The sequence below is a fragment of the Ranitomeya imitator genome, chromosome 7 (genome assembly GCF_032444005.1).
Source record: "Ranitomeya imitator isolate aRanImi1 chromosome 7, aRanImi1.pri, whole genome shotgun sequence".
NCBI lineage: Eukaryota > Metazoa > Chordata > Amphibia > Anura > Dendrobatidae > Ranitomeya > Ranitomeya imitator.
The window spans coordinates 225,653,352-225,676,526 of NC_091288.1; the positions used below are offsets into that span (position 1 = coordinate 225,653,352).

At 50.0% G+C, this 23,175-nt stretch overlaps 1 protein-coding gene across 6 annotated transcripts in view; it reads left to right on the plus strand.

The window, feature by feature from the left end:
* The window catches only part of ITGAL (integrin subunit alpha L), a 132,062-nt gene that overhangs the window by 84,057 nt on the left and 24,830 nt on the right, over positions 1–23,175 (plus strand). For all 6 annotated transcript variants that reach the window (XM_069735239.1, XM_069735242.1, XM_069735237.1 and 3 more), the window contains 2 exons: positions 20,251–20,392; positions 20,465–20,557. In XM_069735239.1, the coding sequence (XP_069591340.1) occupies positions 20,251–20,392; positions 20,465–20,557 (235 nt within the window). The remainder of the gene's footprint in view (positions 1–20,250; positions 20,393–20,464; positions 20,558–23,175) is intronic.

Here is a 23,175-nt window from a genome sequence, read left to right on the forward strand (position 1 = left end):
CCACGGACCTGACCCTAATCCAGACCTGAGCATTAATCTATAGTAAGTGCCCCCCACGGACCTGATCCTAATCCAGACCTGAGCATTAATCTATAGTAAGTGCCCCCCACTGACCTGACCCTAATCCAGACCTGAGCATTAATCTATAGTAAGTGCCCCCCACGGTCCTGACCCTAATCCAGACCTGAGCATTAATCTATAGTAAGTGCCCCCCACGGACCTGACCCTAATCCAGACCTGAGCATTAATCTATAGTAAGTGCCCCCCACGGACCTGACCCTAATCCAGACCTCAGCATTAATCTATAGTAAGTGCCCCCCACGGACCTGACCCTAATCCAGACCTGAACATTAATCTATAGTAAGTGCCCCCCACGGACCTGACCCTAATCCAGACCTGAGCATTAATCTATAGTAAGTGCCCCCCACGGACCTGACCCTAATCCAGGCCTGAGCATTAATCTATAGTAAGTGCCCCCCACGGACCTGACCCTAATCCAGACCTGAGCATTAATCTATAGTAAGTGCCCCCCACGGATCTGACCCTAATCCAGACCTGAACATTAATCTATAGTAAGTGCCCCCCACGGTCCTGACCCTAATCCAGACCTGAGCATTAATCTATAGTAAGTGCCCCCCACGGACCTGATCCTAATCCAGACCTGAGCATTAATCTATAGTAAGTGTCCCCCACGGACCTGACCCTAATCCAGACCTGAGTATTAATCTATAGTAAGTGCCCCCCACGGTCCTGACCCTAATCCAGACCTGAGCATTAATCTATAGTAAGTGCCCCCCACGGTCCTGACCCTAATCCAGACCTGAACATTAATCTATAGTAAGTGCCCCCCACGGACCTGACCCTAATCCAGACCTGAGCATTAATCTATAGTAAGTGCCCCCCACGTACCTGACCCTAATCCAGGCCTGAGCATTAATCTATAGTAAGTGCCCCCCACGGTCCTGACCCTAATCCAGACCTGAGCATTAATCTATAGTAAGTGCCCCCCACGGTCCTGACCCTAATCCAGACCTGAGCATTAATCTATAGTAAGTGCCCCTCACGGACCTGACCCTAATCCAGACCTGAGCATTAATCTATAGTAAGTGCCCCCCACGGACCTGACCCTAATCCAGACCTGAGCATTAATCTATAGTAAGTGCCCCCCACGGACCTGACCCTAATCCAGACCTGAGCATTAATCTATAGTAAGTGCCCCCCACGGACCTGACCCTAATCCAGACCTGAGCATTAATCTATAGTAAGTGCCCCCCACGGACCTGACCCTAATCCAGACCTGAGCATTAATCTATAGTAAGTGCCCCCCACGGACCTGACCCTAATCCAGACCTGAGCATTAATCTATAGTAAGTGCCCCCCACGGACCTGACCCTAATCCAGACCTGAGCATTAATCTATAGTAAGTGCCCCCCACGGTCCTGACCCTAATCCAGACCTGAGCATTAATCTATAGTAAGTGCCCCCCACGGTCCTGACCCTAATCCAGACCTGAGAATTAATCTATAGTAAGTGCCCCCCACGGTCCTGACCCTAATCCAGACCTGAGCATTAATCTATAGTAAGTGCCCCCCACGGTCCTGACCCTAATCCAGACCTGAGCATTAATCTATAGTAAGTGCCCCCCACGGACCTGACCCTAATCCAGACCTGAGCATTAATCTATAGTAAGTGCCTCTCACGGACCTGACCCTAATCCAGACCTGAACATTAATCTATAGTAAGTGCCCCCCACGGTCCTGACCCTAATCCAGACCTGAGCATTAATCTATAGTAAGTGCCCCCCACGGTCCTGACCCTAATCCAGACCTGAGCATTAATCTATAGTAAGTGCCCCCCACGGTCCTGACCCTAATCCAGACCTGAGCATTAATCTATAGTAAGTGCCCCCCACAGACCTGACCCTAATCCAGACCTGAGCATTAATCTATAGTAAGTGCCCCCCACGGACCTGACCCTAATCCAGACCTGAACATTAATCTATAGTAAGTGCCCCCCACGGACCTGACCCTAATCCAGACCTGAGCATTAATCTATAGTAAGTGCCCCCCACAGACCTGACCCTAATCCAGACCTGAGCATTAATCTATAGTAAGTGCCCCCCACTGACCTGACCCTAATCCAGACCTGAACATTAATCTATAGTAAGTGCCCCCCACGGACCTGACCCTAATCCAGACCTGAGCATTAATCTATAGTAAGTGCCCCCCACGTACCTGACCCTAATCCAGGCCTGAGCATTAATCTATAGTAAGTGCCCCCCACGGTCCTGACCCTAATCCAGACCTGAGCATTAATCTATAGTAAGTGCCCCCCACGGTCCTGACCCTAATCCAGACCTGAACATTAATCTATAGTAAGTGCCCCCCATGTACCTGACCCTAATCCAGACCTGAGCATTAATCTATAGTAAGTGTCCCCCACGGTCCTGACCCTAATCCAGATCTGAGCATTAATCTATAGTAAGTGCCCCCCACGGTCCTGACCCTAATCCAGACCTGAACATTAATCTATAGTAAGTGCCCCCCACGGTCCTGACCCTAATCCAGACCTGAGCATTAATCTATAGTAAGTGCCCCCCACGGTCCTGACCCTAATCCAGACCTGAGCATTAATCTATAGTAAGTGCCCCCCACGGACCTGACCCTAATCCAGACCTGAGCATTAATCTATAGTAAGTGCCCCCCACGGACCTGACCCTAATCCAGACCTGAGCATTAATCTATAGTAAGTGCCCCCCACGGTCCTGACCCTAATCCAGACCTGAGTATTAATCTATAGTAAGTGCCCCCCACGGACCTGACCCTAATCCAGACCTGAGCATTAATCTATAGTAAGTGCCCCCCACGGACCTGACCCTAATCCAGACCTGAGCATTAATCTATAGTAAGTGCCCCCCACGGACCTGACCCTAATCCAGACCTGAGCATTAATCTATAGTAAGTGCCCCCCACGGTCCTGACCCTAATCCAGACCTGAGCATTAATCTATAGTAAGTGCCCCCCACGGACCTGACCCTAATCCAGACCTGAGTATTAATCTATAGTAAGTGCCCCCCACGGTCCTGACCCTAATCCAGACCTGAGCATTAATCTATAGTAAGTGCCCCCCACGGACCTGACCCTAATCCAGACCTGAGCATTAATCTATAGTAAGTGCCCCCCACGGTCCTGACCCTAATCCAGACCTGAGCATTAATCTATAGTAAGTGCCCCCCACAGACCTGACCCTAATCCAGACCTGAGCATTAATCTATAGTAAGTGCCCCCCACGGTCCTGACCCTAATCCAGACCTGAGCATTAATCTATAGTAAGTGCCCCCCACGGTCCTGACCCTAATCCAGACCTGAGTATTAATCTATAGTAAGTGCCCCCCACGGACCTGACCCTAATCCAGACCTGAACATTAATCTATAGTAAGTGCCCCCCACGGTCCTGACCCTAATCCAGACCTGAGCATTAATCTATAGTAAGTGCCCCCCACGGTCCTGACCCTAATCCAGACCTGAACATTAATCTATAGTAAGTGCCCCCCACGGACCTGACCCTAATCCAGACCTGAGTATTAATCTATAGTAAGTGCCCCCCACGTACCTGATCCTAATCCAGACCTGAACATTAATCTATAGTAAGTGCCCCCCACGGTCCTGACCCTAATCCAGACCTGAGCATTAATCTATAGTAAGTGCCCCCCACGGACCTGACCCTAATCCAGACCTGAGCATTAATCTATAGTAAGTGTCCCCCACGGTCCTGACCCTAATCCAGACCTGAGCATTAATCTATAGTAAGTGCCCCCCACGGTCCTGACCCTAATCCAGACCTGAGCATTAATCTATAGTAAGTGCCCCCCACGGTCCTGACCCTAATCCAGACCTGAGCATTAATCTATAGTAAGTGCCCCCCACGGACCTGACCCTAATCCAGACCTGAGCATTAATCTATAGTAAGTGCCCCCCACTGACCTGATCCTAATCCAGACCTGAGCATTAATCTATAGTAAGTGCCCCCCACGGACCTGACCCTAATCCAGACCTGAGCATTAATCTATAGTAAGTGTCCCCCACGGTCCTGACCCTAATCCAGACCTGAGCATTAATCTATAGTAAGTGCCCCCCACGGACCTGACCCTAATCCAGACCTGAGCATTAATCTATAGTAAGTGCCCCCCACGGACCTGACCCTAATCCAGACCTCAGCATTAATCTATAGTAAGTGCCCCCCACGGACCTGACCCTAATCCAGACCTGAGCATTAATCTATAGTAAGTGCCCCCCACGGTCCTGACCCTAATCCAGACCTGAGCATTAATCTATAGTAAGTGTCCCCCACGGTCCTGACCCTAATCCAGACCTGAGCATTAATCTATAGTAAGTGCCCCCCACGGACCTGACCCTAATCCAGACCTGAGCATTAATCTATAGTAAGTGCCCCCCACGGACCTGACCCTAATCCAGACCTGAACATTAATCTATAGTAAGTGCCCCCCACGGTCCTGACCCTAATCCAGACCTGAGCATTAATCTATAGTAAGTGCCCCCCACGGACCTGACCCTAATCCAGACCTGAACATTAATCTATAGTAAGTGTCCCCCACGGTCCTGACCCTAATCCAGACCTGAGCATTAATCTATAGTAAGTGCCCCCCACGGACCTGACCCTAATCCAGACCTGAGCATTAATCTATAGTAAGTGCCCCCCACGGACCTGACCCTAATCCAGACCTGAACATTAATCTATAGTAAGTGCCCCCCACGGTCCTGACCCTAATCCAGACCTGAGCATTAATCTATAGTAAGTGCCCCCCACGGTCCTGACCCTAATCCAGACCTGAACATTAATCTATAGTAAGTGCCCCCCACGGACCTGACCCTAATCCAGACCTGAACATTAATCTATAGTAAGTGCCCCCCACGGACCTGACCCTAATCCAGACCTGAGCATTAATCTATAGTAAGTGCCCCCCACGGTCCTGACCCTAATCCAGACCTGAGCATTAATCTATAGTAAGTGCCCCCCACGGACCTGACCCTAATCCAGACCTGAGCATTAATCTATAGTAAGTGCCCCCCACGGACCTGACCCTAATCCAGACCTGAGCATTAATCTATAGTAAGTGCCCCCCACTGACCTGACCCTAATCCAGACCTGAGCATTAATCTATAGTAAGTGCCCCCCACGGTCCTGACCCTAATCCAGACCTCAGCATTAATCTATAGTAAGTGCCCCCCACGGACCTGACCCTAATCCAGACCTGATCATTAATCTATAGTAAGTGTCCCCCACGGTCCTGACCCTAATCCAGACCTGAGCATTAATCTATAGTAAGTGCCCCCCACGGTCCTGACCCTAATCCAGACCTCAGCATTAATCTATAGTAAGTGCCCCCCACGGACCTGACCCTAATCCAGACCTGAACATTAATCTATAGTAAGTGCCCCCCACGGACCTGACCCTAATCCAGACCTGATCATTAATCTATAGTAAGTGCCCCCCACGGACCTGACCCTAATCCAGACCTGAGCATTAATCTATAGTAAGTGCCCCCCACGGTCCTGACCCTAATCCAGACCTGAGCATTAATCTATAGTAAGTGCCCCCCACGGACCTGACCCTAATCCAGACCTGAGTATTAATCTATAGTAAGTGCCCCACACGTACCTGACCCTAATCCAGACCTGAGCATTAATCTATAGTAAGTGCCCCCCACGGTCCTGACCCTAATCCAGACCTGAGCATTAATCTATAGTAAGTGCCCCCCACGGTCCTGACCCTAATCCAGACCTGAGCATTAATCTATAGTAAGTGCCCCCCACGGTCCTGACCCTAATCCAGACCTCAGCATTAATCTATAGTAAGTGCCCCCCACGGTCCTGACCCTAATCCAGACCTGAGCATTAATCTATAGTAAGTGCCCCCCACTGACCTGACCCTAATCCAGACCTGAGCATTAATCTATAGTAAGTGTCCCCCACTGAGCTGACCCTAATCCAGACCTGACCATTAATCTATAGTAAGTGCCCCCCACGGACCTGACCCTAATCCAGACCTGAGCATTAATCTATAGTAAGTGCCCCCCACTGACCTGACCCTAATCCAGACCTGAGCATTAATCTATAGTAAGTGCCCCCCACGGTCCTGACCCTAATCCAGACCTCAGCATTAATCTATAGTAAGTGCCCCCCACTGACCTGACCCTAATCCAGACCTGAGCATTAATCTATAGTAAGTGCCCCCCACGGTCCTGACCCTAATCCAGACCTGAGCATTAATCTATAGTAAGTGCCCCCCACGGTCCTGACCCTAATCCAGACCTGAGTATTAATCTATAGTAAGTGCCCCCCACGGTCCTGACCCTAATCCAGACCTGAGTATTAATCTATAGTAAGTGCCCCCCACGGTCCTGACCCTAATCCAGACCTGAGCATTAATCTATAGTAAGTGCCCCCCACGGACCTGACCCTAATCCAGACCTGAGCATTAATCTATAGTAAGTGCCCCCCACGGACCTGACCCTAATCCAGACCTGAGCATTAATCTATAGTAAGTGCCCCCCACTGACCTGACCCTAATCCAGACCTGAGCATTAATCTATAGTAAGTGCCCCCCACGGACCTGACCCTAATCCAGACCTGAGCATTAATCTATAGTAAGTACCCCCCACGGACCTGACCCTAATCCAGACCTGAGTATTAATCTATAGTAAGTGCCCCCCACGGACCTGACCCTAATCCAGACCTGAGCATTAATCTATAGTAAGTGTCCCCCATGGACCTGACCCTAATCCAGACCTGAGCATTAATCTATAGTAAGTGCCCCCCACGGTCCTGACCCTAATCCAGACCTGAGCATTAATCTATAGTAAGTGCCCCCCACGGTCCTGACCATAATCCAGACCTGAGCATTAATCTATAGTAAGTGCCCCCCACGGTCCTGACCCTAATCCAGACCTGAGCATTAATCTATAGTAAGTGCCCCCCACGGACCTGACCCTAATCCAGACCTGAGCATTAATCTATAGTAAGTGCCCCCCACGGACTTAACCCTAATCCAGACCTGAGCATTAATCTATAGTAAGTGCCCCCCACTGACCTGACCCTAATCCAGACCTGAGCATTAATCTATAGTAAGTGCCCCCCACGGACCTGACCCTAATCCAGACCTGAGCATTAATCTATAGTAAGTGCCCCCCACGGTCCTGACCCTAATCCAGACCTGAGCATTAATCTATAGTAAGTGCCCCCCACGGTCCTGACCCTAATCCAGACCTGAGCATTAATCTATAGTAAGTGCTCCCCACGGACCTGACCCTAATCCAGACCTGAGCATTAATCTATAGTAAGTGCCCCCCACGGACTTAACCCTAATCCAGACCTGAGCATTAATCTATAGTAAGTGCCCCCCACTGACCTGACCCTAATCCAGACCTGAGCATTAATCTATAGTAAGTGCCCCCCACGGACTTAACCCTAATCCAGACCTGAGCATTAATCTATAGTAAGTGCCCCCCACGGACCTGACCCTAATCCAGACCTGAGCATTAATCTATAGTAAGTGCCCCCCACGGTCCTGATCCTAATCCAGACCTGAGCATTAATCTATAGTAAGTGCCCCCCACGGTCCTGACCCTAATCCAGACCTGAGCATTAATCTATAGTAAGTGCCCCCCACGGTCCTGACCCTAATCCAGACCTGAGCATTAATCTATAGTAAGTGCCCCCCACTGACCTGACCCTAATCCAGACCTGAGCATTAATCTATAGTAAGTGCCCCCCACTGACCTGACCCTAATCCAGACCTGAGCATTAATCTATAGTAAGTGCCCCCCACTGACCTGACCCTAATCCAGACCTGAGCATTAATCTATAGTAAGTGCCCCCCACGGTCCTGACCCTAATCCAGACCTGAGCATTAATCTATAGTAAGTGCCCCCCACGGATCTGACCCTAATCCAGACCTGAACATTAATCTATAGTAAGTGCCCCCCACGGACCTGACCCTAATCCAGACCTGAACATTAATCTATAGTAAGTGCCCCCCACGGACCTGACCCTAATCCAGACCTGAGCATTAATCTATAGTAAGTGTCCCCCACGGTCCTGACCCTAATCCAGACCTGAGCATTAATCTATAGTAAGTGCCCCCCACGGTCCTGACCCTAATCCAGACCTGAGTATTAATCTATAGTAAGTGCCCCCCACGGACCTGACCCTAATCCAGACCTGAGCATTAATCTATAGTAAGTGCCCCCCACGGACCTGACCCTAATCCAGACCTGAGCATTAATCTATAGTAAGTGCCCCCCACGGTCCTGACCCTAATCCAGACCTGAGCATTAATCTATAGTAAGTGCCCCCCACTGACCTGACCCTAATCCAGACCTGAGCATTAATCTATAGTAAGTGCCCCCCACGGTCCTGACCCTAATCCAGACCTCAGCATTAATCTATAGTAAGTGCCCCCCACGGTCCTGACCCTAATCCAGACCTGAGCATTAATCTATAGTAAGTGCCCCCCATGGTCCTGACCCTAATCCAGACCTGAACATTAATCTATAGTAAGTGCCCCCCACGGACCTGATCCTAATCCAGACCTGAGCATTAATCTATAGTAAGTGCCCCCCACTGACCTGACCCTAATCCAGACCTGAGCATTAATCTATAGTAAGTGCCCCCCACGGTCCTGACCCTAATCCAGACCTGAACATTAATCTATAGTAAGTGCCCCCCACGTACCTGACCCTAATCCAGACCTGAGCATTAATCTATAGTAAGTGCCCCCCACGGACCTGACCCTAATCCAGAGCTGAGCATTAATCTATAGTAAGTGCCCCCCACGTACCTGACCCTAATCCAGACCTGAGCATTAATCTATAGTAAGTGCCCCCCACGGACCTGACCCTAATCCAGACCTGAGCATTAATCTATAGTAAGTGCCCCCCACGGACCTGACCCTAATCCAGACCTGAGCATTAATCTATAGTAAGTGCCCCCCACTGACCTGACCCTAATCCAGACCTGAGCATTAATCTATAGTAAGTGCCCCCCACGGTCCTGACCCTAATCCAGACCTGAACATTAATCTATAGTAAGTGCCCCCCACGTACCTGACCCTAATCCAGACCTGAGCATTAATCTATAGTAAGTGCCCCCCACGGACCTGACCCTAATCCAGAGCTGAGCATTAATCTATAGTAAGTGCCCCCCACGTACCTGACCCTAATCCAGACCTGAGCATTAATCTATAGTAAGTGCCCCCCACGGACCTGACCCTAATCCAGACCTGAGCATTAATCTATAGTAAGTGCCCCCCACGGACCTGACCCTAATCCAGACCTGAGCATTAATCTATAGTAAGTGCCCCCCACGGTCCTGACCCTAATCCAGACCTGAGCATTAATCTATAGTAAGTGCCCCCCACGGACCTGACCCTAATCCAGACCTGAGCATTAATCTATAGTAAGTGCCCCCCACGGACCTGACCCTAATCCAGACCTGAGCATTAATCTATAGTAAGTGCCCCCCACGGTCCTGACCCTAATCCAGACCTGAGCATTAATCTATAGTAAGTGCCCCCCACGGTCCTGACCCTAATCCAGACCTGAACATTAATCTATAGTAAGTGCCCCCCACGTACCTGACCCTAATCCAGACCTGAGCATTAATCTATAGTAAGTGCCCCCCACGGTCCTGACCCTAATCCAGACCTGAGCATTAATCTATAGTAAGTGCCCCCCACGGTCCTGACCCTAATCCAGACCTCAGCATTAATCTATAGTAAGTGCCCCCCACGGTCCTGACCCTAATCCAGACCTGAGCATTAATCTATAGTAAGTGCCCCCCACTGACCTGACCCTAATCCAGACCTGAGCATTAATCTATAGTAAGTGTCCCCCACTGAGCTGACCCTAATCCAGACCTGAGCATTAATCTATAGTAAGTGCCCCCCACGGACCTGACCCTAATCCAGACCTGAGCATTAATCTATAGTAAGTGCCCCCCACGGACCTGACCCTAATCCAGACCTGAGCATTAATCTATAGTAAGTGCCCCCCACGGTCCTGACCCTAATCCAGACCTGAGTATTAATCTATAGTAAGTGCCCCCCACTGACCTGACCCTAATCCAGACCTGAGCATTAATCTATAGTAAGTGCCCCCCACGGTCCTGACCCTAATCCAGACCTGAGTATTAATCTATAGTAAGTGCCCCCCACGGTCCTGACCCTAATCCAGACCTGAGCATTAATCTATAGTAAGTGCCCCCCACGGTCCTGACCCTAATCCAGACCTGAGCATTAATCTATAGTAAGTGCTCCCCACGGACCTGACCCTAATCCAGACCTGAGCATTAATCTATAGTAAGTGCCCCCCACGGACTTAACCCTAATCCAGACCTGAGCATTAATCTATAGTAAGTGCCCCCCACTGACCTGACCCTAATCCAGACCTGAGCATTAATCTATAGTAAGTGCCCCCCACGGACTTAACCCTAATCCAGACCTGAGCATTAATCTATAGTAAGTGCCCCCCACGGTCCTGATCCTAATCCAGACCTGAGCATTAATCTATAGTAAGTGCCCCCCACGGTCCTGACCCTAATCCAGACCTGAGCATTAATCTATAGTAAGTGCCCCCCACGGTCCTGACCCTAATCCAGACCTGAGCATTAATCTATAGTAAGTGCCCCCCACTGACCTGACCCTAATCCAGACCTGAGCATTAATCTATAGTAAGTGCCCCCCACTGACCTGACCCTAATCCAGACCTGAGCATTAATCTATAGTAAGTGCCCCCCACTGACCTGACCCTAATCCAGACCTGAGCATTAATCTATAGTAAGTGCCCCCCACGGTCCTGACCCTAATCCAGACCTGAGCATTAATCTATAGTAAGTGCCCCCCACGGATCTGACCCTAATCCAGACCTGAACATTAATCTATAGTAAGTGCCCCCCACGGACCTGACCCTAATCCAGACCTGAACATTAATCTATAGTAAGTGCCCCCCACGGACCTGACCCTAATCCAGACCTGAGCATTAATCTATAGTAAGTGTCCCCCACGGTCCTGACCCTAATCCAGACCTGAGCATTAATCTATAGTAAGTGCCCCCCACGGTCCTGACCCTAATCCAGACCTGAGTATTAATCTATAGTAAGTGCCCCCCACGGTCCTGATCCTAATCCAGACCTCAGCATTAATCTATAGTAAGTGCCCCCCACGGTCCTGACCCTAATCCAGACCTGAGCATTAATCTATAGTAAGTGCCCCCCACGGTCCTGACCCTAATCCAGACCTCAGCATTAATCTATAGTAAGTGCCCCCCACGGACCTGACCCTAATCCAGACCTGAACATTAATCTATAGTAAGTGCCCCCCACGGTCCTGATCCTAATCCAGACCTGAGCATTAATCTATAGTAAGTGCCCCCCACGGACCTGACCCTAATCCAGACCTGAACATTAATCTATAGTAAGTGCCCCCCACGGTCCTGATCCTAATCCAGACCTGAGCATTAATCTATAGTAAGTGCCCCCCACGGTCCTGACCCTAATCCAGACCTGAACATTAATCTATAGTAAGTGCCCCCCACGGTCCTGATCCTAATCCAGACCTGAGCATTAATCTATAGTAAGTGCCCCCCACGGTCCTGACCCTAATCCAGACCTGAGCATTAATCTATAGTAAGTGCCCCCCCACGTACCTGACCCTAATCCAGACCTGAGCATTAATCTATAGTAAGTGCCCCCCACGTACCTGACCCTAATCCAGACCTGAGCATTAATCTATAGTAAGTACCCCCCACGGACCTAACCCTAATCCAGACCTGAGCATTAATCTATAGTAAGTGCCCCCCACGGACCTGATCCTAATCCAGACCTGAGCATTAATCTATAGTAAGTGCCCCCCACGGACCTGACCCTAATCCAGAGCTGAGCATTAATCTATAGTAAGTGCCCCCCACGTACCTGACCCTAATCCAGACCTGAGTATTAATCTATAGTAAGTGCCCCCCACGGACCTGACCCTAATCCAGACCTGAGCATTAATCTATAGTAAGTGCCCCCCACGGACCTGACCCTAATCCAGACCTGAGCATTAATCTATAGTAAGTGCCCCCCACGGACCTGACCCTAATCCAGACCTGAGCATTAATCTATAGTAAGTGCCCCCCACGGTCCTGACCCTAATCCAGACCTGAGCATTAATCTATAGTAAGTGCCCCCCACGGACCTGACCCTAATCCAGACCTGAGCATTAATCTATAGTAAGTGCCCCCCACGGACCTGACCCTAATCCAGACCTGAGCATTAATCTATAGTAAGTGCCCCCCACGGTCCTGACCCTAATCCAGACCTGAGCATTAATCTATAGTAAGTGCCCCCCACGGACCTGACCCTAATCCAGACCTGAGCATTAATCTATAGTAAGTGCCCCCCACGGACCTGATCCTAATCCAGACCTGAGTATTAATCTATAGTAAGTGCCCCCCACGGTCCTGACCCTAATCCAGACCTGAGCATTAATCTATAGTAAGTGCCCCCCACGGTCCTGACCCTAATCCAGACCTGAACATTAATCTATAGTAAGTGCCCCCCACGGACCTGACCCTAATCCAGACCTGAGCATTAATCTATAGTAAGTGCCCCCCACGGTCCTGACCCTAATCCAGACCTGAGCATTAATCTATAGTAAGTGCCCCCCACGGTCCTGACCCTAATCCAGACCTGAACATTAATCTATAGTAAGTGCCCCCCACGTACCTGACCCTAATCCAGACCTGAGCATTAATCTATAGTAAGTGCCCCCCACGGACCTGACCCTAATCCAGACCTGAGCATTAATCTATAGTAAGTGCCCCCCACGGACCTGACCCTAATCCAGACCTGAGCATTAATCTATAGTAAGTGCCCCCCACGGACCTGACCATAATCCAGACCTGAGTATTAATCTATAGTAAGTGCCCCCCACGGTCCTGACCCTAATCCAGACCTGAGCATTAATCTATAGTAAGTGCCCCCCACGGACCTGACCCTAATCCAGACCTGAACATTAATCTATAGTAAGTGCCCCCCACGGTCCTGACCCTAATCCAGACCTGAGCATTAATCTATAGTAAGTGCCCCCCACGGTCCTGACCCTAATCCAGACCTCAGCATTAATCTATAGTAAGTGCCCCCCACGGTCCTGACCCTAATCCAGACCTGAGCATTAATCTATAGTAAGTGCCCCCCACGTACCTGACCCTAATCCAGACCTGAGCATTAATCTATAGTAAGTGCCCCCCACGGTCCTGACCCTAATCCAGACCTGAGCATTAATCTATAGTAAGTGCCCCCCACGGTCCTGACCCTAATCCAGACCTCAGCATTAATCTATAGTAAGTGCCCCCCACGGTCCTGACCCTAATCCAGACCTGAGCATTAATCTATAGTAAGTGCCCCCCACGTACCTGACCCTAATCCAGACCTGAGCATTAATCTATAGTAAGTGCCCCCCACTGACCTGACCCTAATCCAGACCTGAGCATTAATCTATAGTAAGTGTCCCCCACTGAGCTGACCCTAATCCAGACCTGAGCATTAATCTATAGTAAGTGCCCCCCACGGACCTGACCCTAATCCAGACCTGAGCATTAATCTATAGTAAGTGCCCCCCACGGACCTGACCCTAATCCAGACCTGAGCATTAATCTATAGTAAGTGCCCCCCACGGTCCTGACCCTAATCCAGACCTGAGTATTAATCTATAGTAAGTGCCCCCCACGGTCCTGACCCTAATCCAGACCTGAGTATTAATCTATAGTAAGTGCCCCCCACGGTCCTGACCCTAATCCAGACCTGAGCATTAATCTATAGTAAGTGCCCCCCACGGTCCTGACCCTAATCCAGACCTGAGCATTAATCTATAGTAAGTGCCCCCCACGGTCCTGATCCTAATCCAGACCTGAGCATTAATCTATAGTAAGTGCCCCCCACGGACCTGATCCTAATCCAGACCTGAGCATTAATCTATAGTAAGTGCCCCCCACAGACCTGACCCTAATCCAGACCTGAGCATTAATCTATAGTAAGTGCCCCCCACGGACCTGACCCTAATCCAGACCTGAGCATTAATCTATAGTAAGTGCCCCCCACGGACCTGACCCTAATCCAGACCTGAGCATTAATCTATAGTAAGTGCCCCCCACGTACCTGATCCTAATCCAGACCTGAGCATTAATCTATAGTAAGTGCCCCCCACGTACCTGACCCTAATCCAGACCTGAGCATTAATCTATAGTAAGTGCCCCCCACTGACCTGACCCTAATCCAGACCTGAGCATTAATCTATAGTAAGTGCCCCCCACGGACCTGACCCTAATCCAGACCTGAGCATTAATCTATAGTAAGTGCCCCCCACGGTCCTGATCCTAATCCAGACCTGAGCATTAATCTATAGTAAGTGCCCCCCACGGTCCTGACCCTAATCCAGACCTGAGCATTAATCTATAGTAAGTGCCCCCCACGGACCTGACCCTAATCCAGACCTGAACATTAATCTATAGTAAGTGCCCCCCACGTACCTGACCCTAATCCAGACCTGAACATTAATCTATAGTAAGTGCCCCCCACGGTCCTGACCCTAATCCAGACCTGAGCATTAATCTATAGTAAGTGCCCCCCACGGACCTGACCCTAATCCAGACCTGAACATTAATCTATAGTAAGTGCCCCCCACGTACCTGACCCTAATCCAGACCTGAGCATTAATCTATAGTAAGTGCCCCCCACTGACCTGACCCTAATCCAGACCTGAGCATTAATCTATAGTAAGTGCCCCCCACGGACCTGACCCTAATCCAGACCTGAGCATTAATCTATAGTAAGTGCCCCCCACGGTCCTGACCCTAATCCAGACCTGAACATTAATCTATAGTAAGTGCCCCCCACGGTCCTGACCCTAATCCAGACCTGAGCATTAATCTATAGTAAGTGCCCCCCACGGTCCTGATCCTAATCCAGACCTGAGCATTAATCTATAGTAAGTGCCCTCCACGGTCCTGACCCTAATCCAGACCTGAGCATTAATCTATAGTAAGTGCCCCCCACGGACCTGACCCTAATCCAGACCTGAGCATTAATTTATAGTAAGTGCCCCCCACGGTCCTGATCCTAATCCAGACCTGAGCATTAATCTATAGTAAGTGCCCTCCACGGTCCTGACCCTAATCCAGACCTGAGCATTAATCTATAGTAAGTGCCCCCCACGGACCTGACCCTAATCCAGACCTGAGCATTAATTTATAGTAAGTGCCCCCCACGGACCTGACCCTAATCCAGACCTGAGCATTAATCTATAGTAAGTGCCCCCCACGGTCCTGACCCTAATCCAGACCTGAGCATTAATCTATAGTAAGTGCCCCCCACGGTCCTGACCCTAATCCAGACCTGAGCATTAATCTATAGTAAGTGCCCCCCACGGACCTGACCCTAATCCAGACCTGAGTATTAATCTATAGTAAGTGCCCCCCACGGACCTGACCCTAATCCAGACCTGAGCATTAATCTATAGTAAGTGCCCCCCACGGTCCTGACCCTAATCCAGACCTGAGCATTAATCTATAGTAAGTGCCCCTCACGGTCCTGACCCTAATCCAGACCTGAGTATTAATCTATAGTAAGTGCCCCCCACGGTCCTGACCCTAATCCAGACCTGAGCATTAATCTATAGTAAGTGTCCCCCACGGACCTGACCCTAATCCAGACCTGAACATTAATCTATAGTAAGTGCCCCCCACGGACCTGACCCTAATCCAGACCTGAACATTAATCTATAGTAAGTGCCCCCCACGGACCTGACCCTAATCCAGACCTGAGTATTAATCTATAGTAAGTGCCCCCCACGGACCTGACCCTAATCCAGACCTGAGTATTAATCTATAGTAAGTGCCCCCCACGGACCTGACCCTAATCCAGACCTGAGCATTAATCTATAGTAAGTGCCCCCCACAGACCTGACCCTAATCCAGACCTGAGCATTAATCTATAGTAAGTGCCCCTCACGGACCTGACCCTAATCCAGGCCTGAGCATTAATCTATAGTAAGTGCCCCCCACGGACCTGACCCTAATCCAGACCTGAGCATTAATCTATAGTAAGTGCCCCCCACGGACCTGACCCTAATCCAGACCTGAGCATTAATCTATAGTAAGTGCCCCCCACGGACCTGACCCTAATCCAGACCTGAACATTAATCTATAGTAAGTGCCCCCCACGGTCCTGACCCTAATCCAGACCTGAGCATTAATCTATAGTAAGTGCCCCCACGGACCTGACCCTAATCCAGACCTGAGCATTAATCTATAGTAAGTGCCCCCCACGGTCCTGACCCTAATCCAGACCTGAGCATTAATCTATAGTAAGTGCCCCCCACGTACCTGACCCTAATCCAGACCTGAGCATTAATCTATAGTAAGTGCCCCCCACGGTCCTGACCCTAATCCAGACCTGAGCATTAATCTATAGTAAGTGCCCCCCACGGACCTGACCCTAATCCAGACCTGAGCATTAATCTATAGTAAGTGCCCCCCACGGACCTGACCCTAATCCAGACCTGAGCATTAATCTATAGTAAGTGCCCCCCACGGACCTGACCCTAATCCAGACCTGAACATTAATCTATAGTAAGTGCCCCCCACGGTCCTGACCCTAATCCAGACCTGAGCATTAAACTATAGTAAGTGCCCCCCACGTACCTGACCCTAATCCAGACCTGAGCATTAAACTATAGTAAGTGCCCCCCACGGACCTGACCCTAATCCAGACCTGAACATTAATCTATAGTAAGTGCCCCCCACGGACCTGACCCTAATCCAGACCTGAGCATTAATCTATAGTAAGTGCCCCCCACGGACCTGACCCTAATCCAGACCTGAGCATTAATCTATAGTAAGTGCCCCCCACGGTCTTGACCCTAATCCAGACCTGAGCATTAATCTATAGTAAGTGCCCCCCACGGACCTGACCCTAATCCAGACCTGAGCATTAATCTATAGTAAGTGCCCCCCACGGTCCTGACCCTAATCCAGACCTGAGCATTAATCTATAGTAAGTGCCCCCCACGGACCTGACCCTAATCCAGACCTGAGCATTAATCTATAGTAAGTGCCCCCCACGGACCTGACCCTAATCCAGACCTGAGCATTAATCTATAGTAAGTGCCCCCCACGGTCCTGACCCTAATCCAGACCTGAACATTAATCTATAGTAAGTGCCCCCCACGTACCTGACCCTAATCCAGACCTGAGCATTAATCTATAGTAAGTGCCCCCCACGTACCTGACCCTAATCCAGACCTGAGCATTAATCTATAGTAAGTGCCCCCCACGGTCCTGACCCTAATCCAGACCTGAACATTAATCTATAGTAAGTGCCCCCCACGGTCCTGACCCTAATCCAGACCTGACCATTAATCTATAGTAAGTGCCCCCCACGGTCCTGACCCTAATCCAGACCTGAGCATTAATCTATAGTAAGTGCCCCCCACGGTCCTGACCCTAATCCAGACCTGAGCATTAATCTATAGTAAGTGCCCCCCACGGACCTGACCCTAATCCAGACCTGAGCATTAATCTATAGTAAGTGCCCCCCACGGTCCTGATCCTAATCCAGACCTGAGCATTAATCTATAGTAAGTGCCCCCCACGGTCCTGACCCTAATCCAGACCTGAGCATTAATCTATAGTAAGTGCCCCCCACGTTCCTGACCCTAATCCAGACCTGAGCATTAATCTATAGTAAGTGCCCCCCACGGACCTGACCCTAATCCAGACCTGAGCATTAATCTATAGTAAGTGCCCCCCACGGACCTGACCCTAATCCAGACCTGAGCATTAATCTATAGTAAGTGCCCCCCACGGTCCTGACCCTAATCCAGACCTGAGCATTAATCTATAGTAAGTGCCCCCCACGGTCCTGACCCTAATCCAGACCTGAGCATTAATCTATAGTAAGTGCCCCCCACGGTCCTGACCCTAATCCAGACCTGAACATTAATCTATAGTAAGTGCCCCCCACGTTCCTGACCCTAATCCAGACCTGAGCATTAATCTATAGTAAGTGCCCCCCACGGACCTGACCCTAATCCAGACCTGAGCATTAATCTATAGTAAGTGCCCCCCACGGACCTGACCCTAATCCAGACCTGAGCATTAATCTATAGTAAGTGCCCCCCACGGTCCTGACCCTAATCCAGACCTGAGCATTAATCTATAGTAAGTGCCCCCCACGGTCCTGACCCTAATCCAGACCTGAGCATTAATCTATAGTAAGTGCCCCCCACGGACCTGACCCTAATCCAGACCTGAACATTAATCTATAGTAAGTGCCCCCCACGGTCCTGATCCTAATCCAGACCTGAACATTAATCTATAGTAAGTGTCCCCCACGGACCTGACCCTAATCCAGACCTGAGCATTAATCTATAGTAAGTGCCCCCCACGGTCCTGACCCTAATCCAGACCTGAGCATTAATCTATAGTAAGTGCCCCCCACGGTCCTGACCCTAATCCAGACCTGAGCATTAATCTATAGTAAGTGCCCCCCACTGACCTGACCCTAATCCAGACCTGAACATTAATCTATAGTAAGTGTCCCCCACGGACCTGACCCTAATCCAGACCTGAGCATTAATCTATAGTAAGTGCCCCCCACGGTCCTGACCCTAATCCAGACCTGAGCATTAATCTATAGTAAGTGTCCCCCACGGACCTGACCCTAATCCAGACCTGAGCATTAATCTATAGTAAGTGCCCCCCACGGACCTGACCCTAATCCAGACCTGAGTATTAATCTATAGTAAGTGCCCCCCACGGTCCTGACCCTAATCCAGACCTGAGCATTAATCTATAGTAAGTGCCCCCCACGGTCCTGACCCTAATCCAGACCTGAGCATTAATCTATAGTAAGTGCCCCCCACGGTCCTGACCCTAATCCAGACCTGAGCATTAATCTATAGTAAGTGTCCCCCACGGACCTGACCCTAATCCAGACCTGAGCATTAATCTATAGTAAGTGCCCCCCACGGTCCTGACCCTAATCCAGACCTGAGCATTAATCTATAGTAAGTGCCCCCCACGGACCTGACCCTAATCCAGACCTGAGTATTAATCTATAGTAAGTGTCCCCCACGGACCTGACCCTAATCCAGACCTGAGCATTAATCTATAGTAAGTGCCCCCCACGGACCTGACCCTAATCCAGACCTGAGTATTAATCTATAGTAAGTGCCCCCCACGGTCCTGACCCTAATCCAGACCTGAGCATTAATCTATAGTAAGTGCCCCCCACGGTCCTGACCCTAATCCAGACCTGAGCATTAATCTATAGTAAGTGCCCCCCACGGTCCTGACCCTAATCCAGACCTGAGCATTAATCTATAGTAAGTGCCCCCCACGGACCTGACCCTAATCCAGACCTGAACATTAATCTATAGTAAGTGTCCCCCACGGACCTGACCCTAATCCAGACCTGAGCATTAATCTATAGTAAGTGCCCCCCACGGTCCTGACCCTAATCCAGACCTGAGCATTAATCTATAGTAAGTGCCCCCCACGGTCCTGACCCTAATCCAGACCTGAGCATTAATCTATAGTAAGTGCCCCCCACGGTCCTGACCCTAATCCAGACCTGAGCATTAATCTATAGTAAGTGTCCCCCACGGACCTGACCCTAATCCAGACCTGAGCATTAATCTATAGTAAGTGCCCCCCACGGTCCTGACCCTAATCCAGACCTGAGCATTAATCTATAGTAAGTGCCCCCCACGGTCCTGACCCTAATCCAGACCTGAGTATTAATCTATAGTAAGTGCCCCCCACGGTCCTGACCCTAATCCAGACCTGAGCATTAATCTATAGTAAGTGCCCCCCACGGGTCTGACCCTAATCCAGACCTGAGCATTAATCTATAGTAAGTGCCCCCCACGGTCCTGAAGTCATCACATGCCACAGCTGATCCCAGGGTTTCACATTGAGTCGCTGGGTGAACCCCAGTCTCGGCAGTGGGAGAGGGGCCATGACTGTCACCATGCAGAAGACGGCTAGTGGTGCTCGTGTCCATCATTAGTCGCCATCTGCTCCCTGTGTATGAGATGAGCAGCAGAGACGTACACTCACTGGGATGGTCCTGTGATGGTCCTGGGGGGCTGCCTTGTGACACAGCTGACGGGTCCTTGTGGCTTCTGTTACAGTCATTCTCCTCTGGTGCTGGAGGACGGCAGCCTGTTCTCCATGTTCCTTAACCTGCAAGACATGAATGAGCGGGCTCCTCAGACCAGACTGCACCTCGACGTCCCACCTGGACTGTCTTACCGCAAAGCCAATGTCACAGAGGTACGGCAGATGTTGTGATGTGCGTGCTGTTCTCCTGTATGAGCGCTCATTATGGCCTCCTCCTGTGTACAGGCTTCTCACTGGATCCCTCTGGAGTGTGGAGACTTTAAAGAGCAGAAACTGGCCTGTAACATCAGCCACCCGATCCTGAAGAGACGAGTCTGGGTGAGACGAGATGGAACAAACCACCAATGAAGATGGTAGACGAAGGGGTGGAGGGGACACCGTAGATGAAGATGGGGAGCACTGGGAATGCTGGGAGGATGGACACGGGCAATGAAGATGGTAGACGAAGGGGTGGAGGGGACACCGTAGATGAAGATGGGGAGCACTGGGAATGTTGGGAGGATGGACACGGGCAATGAAGATGGTAGAAGAAGGGGTGGAGGGGACACCGTAGATGAAGATGGGGAGCACTGGGAATGTTGGGAGGATGGACACGGGCAATGAAGATGGTAGACGAAGGGGTGGAGGGGACACCGTAGATGAAGATGGGGAGCACTGGGAATGTTGGGAGGATGGACACGGGCAATGAAGATGGTAGAAGAAGGGGTGGAGGGGACACCGTAGATGAAGATGGGGAGCACTGGGAATGTTGGGAGGATGGACACGGGCAATGAAGATGGTAGACGAAGGGGTGGAGGGGACACCGTAGATGAAGATGGGGAGCACTGGGAATGCTGGGAGGATGGACACGGGCAATGAAGATGGTAGACGAAGGGGTGGAGGGGACACCGTAGATGAAGATGGGGAGCACTGGGAATGTTGGGAGGATGGACACGGGCAATGAAGATGGTAGACGAAGGGGTGGAGGGGACACCGTAGATGAAGATGGGGAGCACTGGGAATGCTGGGAGGATGGACACGGGCAATGAAGATGGTAGACGAAGGGGTGGAGGGGACACCGTAGATGAAGATGGGGAGCACTGGGAATGTTGGGAGGATGGACACGGGCAATGAAGATGGTAGGGGGTGACTAAAGTGGGAATGCAGAGGATGATGAGCGGGAGCAATGAGGATGGTGGAGGAGGTGACTATGGGGAAAGTGGGGGGCACAGAGGATTAAGCTGAGGGGCAACTATGGGGAAAGTGGGGACACAGGATGATGAGCAGGAGCAATGAGGATGGTGGAGGGGGTGACTATGAGGAAAGTGGGGGACAAGGAGGATTAGGCTGAGGGGCAACTATGGGGAAAGTGTGGACACAGGATGATGAGCAGGAGCAATGAGGATGGTGGAGGGGGTGACTATGAGGAAAGTAACATACATAGTAACATAGTAACATAGTTAGTAAGGCCGAAAAAAGACATTTGTCCATCCAGTTCAGCCTATATTCCATCATAATAAATCCCCAGATCTACGTCCTTCTACAGAACCTAATAATTGTATGATACAATATTGTTCTGCTCCAGGAAGACATCCAGGCCTCTCTTGAACCCCCCGACTGAGTTCGCCATCACCACCTCCTCAGGCAAGCAATTCCAGATTCTCACTGCCCTAACAGTAAAGAATCCTCTTCTATGTTGGTGGAAAAACCTTCTCTCCTCCAGACGCAAAGAATGCCCCCTTGTGCCCGTCACCTTCCTTGGTATAAACAGATCCTCAGCGAGATATTTGTATTGTCCCCTTATATACTTATACATGGTTATTAGATCGCCCCTCAGTCGTCTTTTTTCTAGACTAAATAATCCTAATTTCGCTAATCTATCTGGGTATTGTAGTTCTCCCATCCCCTTTATTAATTTTGTTGCCCTCCTTTGTACTCTCTCTAGTTCCATTATATCCTTCCTGAGCACCGGTGCCCAAAACTGGACACAGTACTCCATGTGCGGTCTAACTAGGGATTTGTACAGAGGCAGTATAATGCTCTCATCATGTGTATCCAGACCTCTTTTAATGCACCCCATGATCCTGTTTGCCTTGGCAGCTGCTGCCTGGCACTGGCTGCTCCAGGTAAGTTTATCATTAACTAGGATCCCCAAGCCCTTCTCCCTGTCAGATTTACCCAGTGGTTTCCCGTTCAGTGTGTAATGGTGATATTGATTCCTTCTTCCCATGTGTATAACCTTACATTTATCATTGTTAAACCTCATCTGCCACCTTTCAGCCCAAGTTTCCAACTTATCCAGATCCATCTGTAGCAGAATACTATCTTCTCTTGTATTAACTGCTTTACATAGTTTGGTATCATCTGCAAATATCGATATTTTACTGTGTAAACCTTCTACCAGATCATTAATGAATATGTTGAAGAGAACAGGTCCCAATACTGACCCCTGCGGTACCCCACTGGTCACAGCGACCCAGTTAGAGACTATACCATTTATAACCACCCTCTGCTTTCTATCACTAAGCCAGTTACTAACCCATTTACACACATTTTCCCCCAGACCAAGCATTCTCATTTTGTGTACCAACCTCTTGTGCGGCACGGTATCAAACGTGGGGGACAAGGAGGATTAAGCTGAGGGGGTGACTATGGGGAAAGTGTGGACACAGGATGATGAGCAGGAGCAATGAGGATGGTGGAGGGGGTGACTATGCGGAAAGTGGGGGACACGAGGGATTAAGATGAGGGGCAACTATGGGGAAAGTGTGGACACAGGATGATGAGCAGGAGCAATGAGGATGGTGGAGGGGGTGACTATGCGGAAAGTGGGGGACACGAGGGATTAAGATGAGGGGCAACTATGGGGAAAGTGTGGACACAGGATGATGAGCAGGAGCAATGAGGATGGTGGAGGTGGTGACTATGGATGTGGAGGGAAGTAGATGACAAAAGTG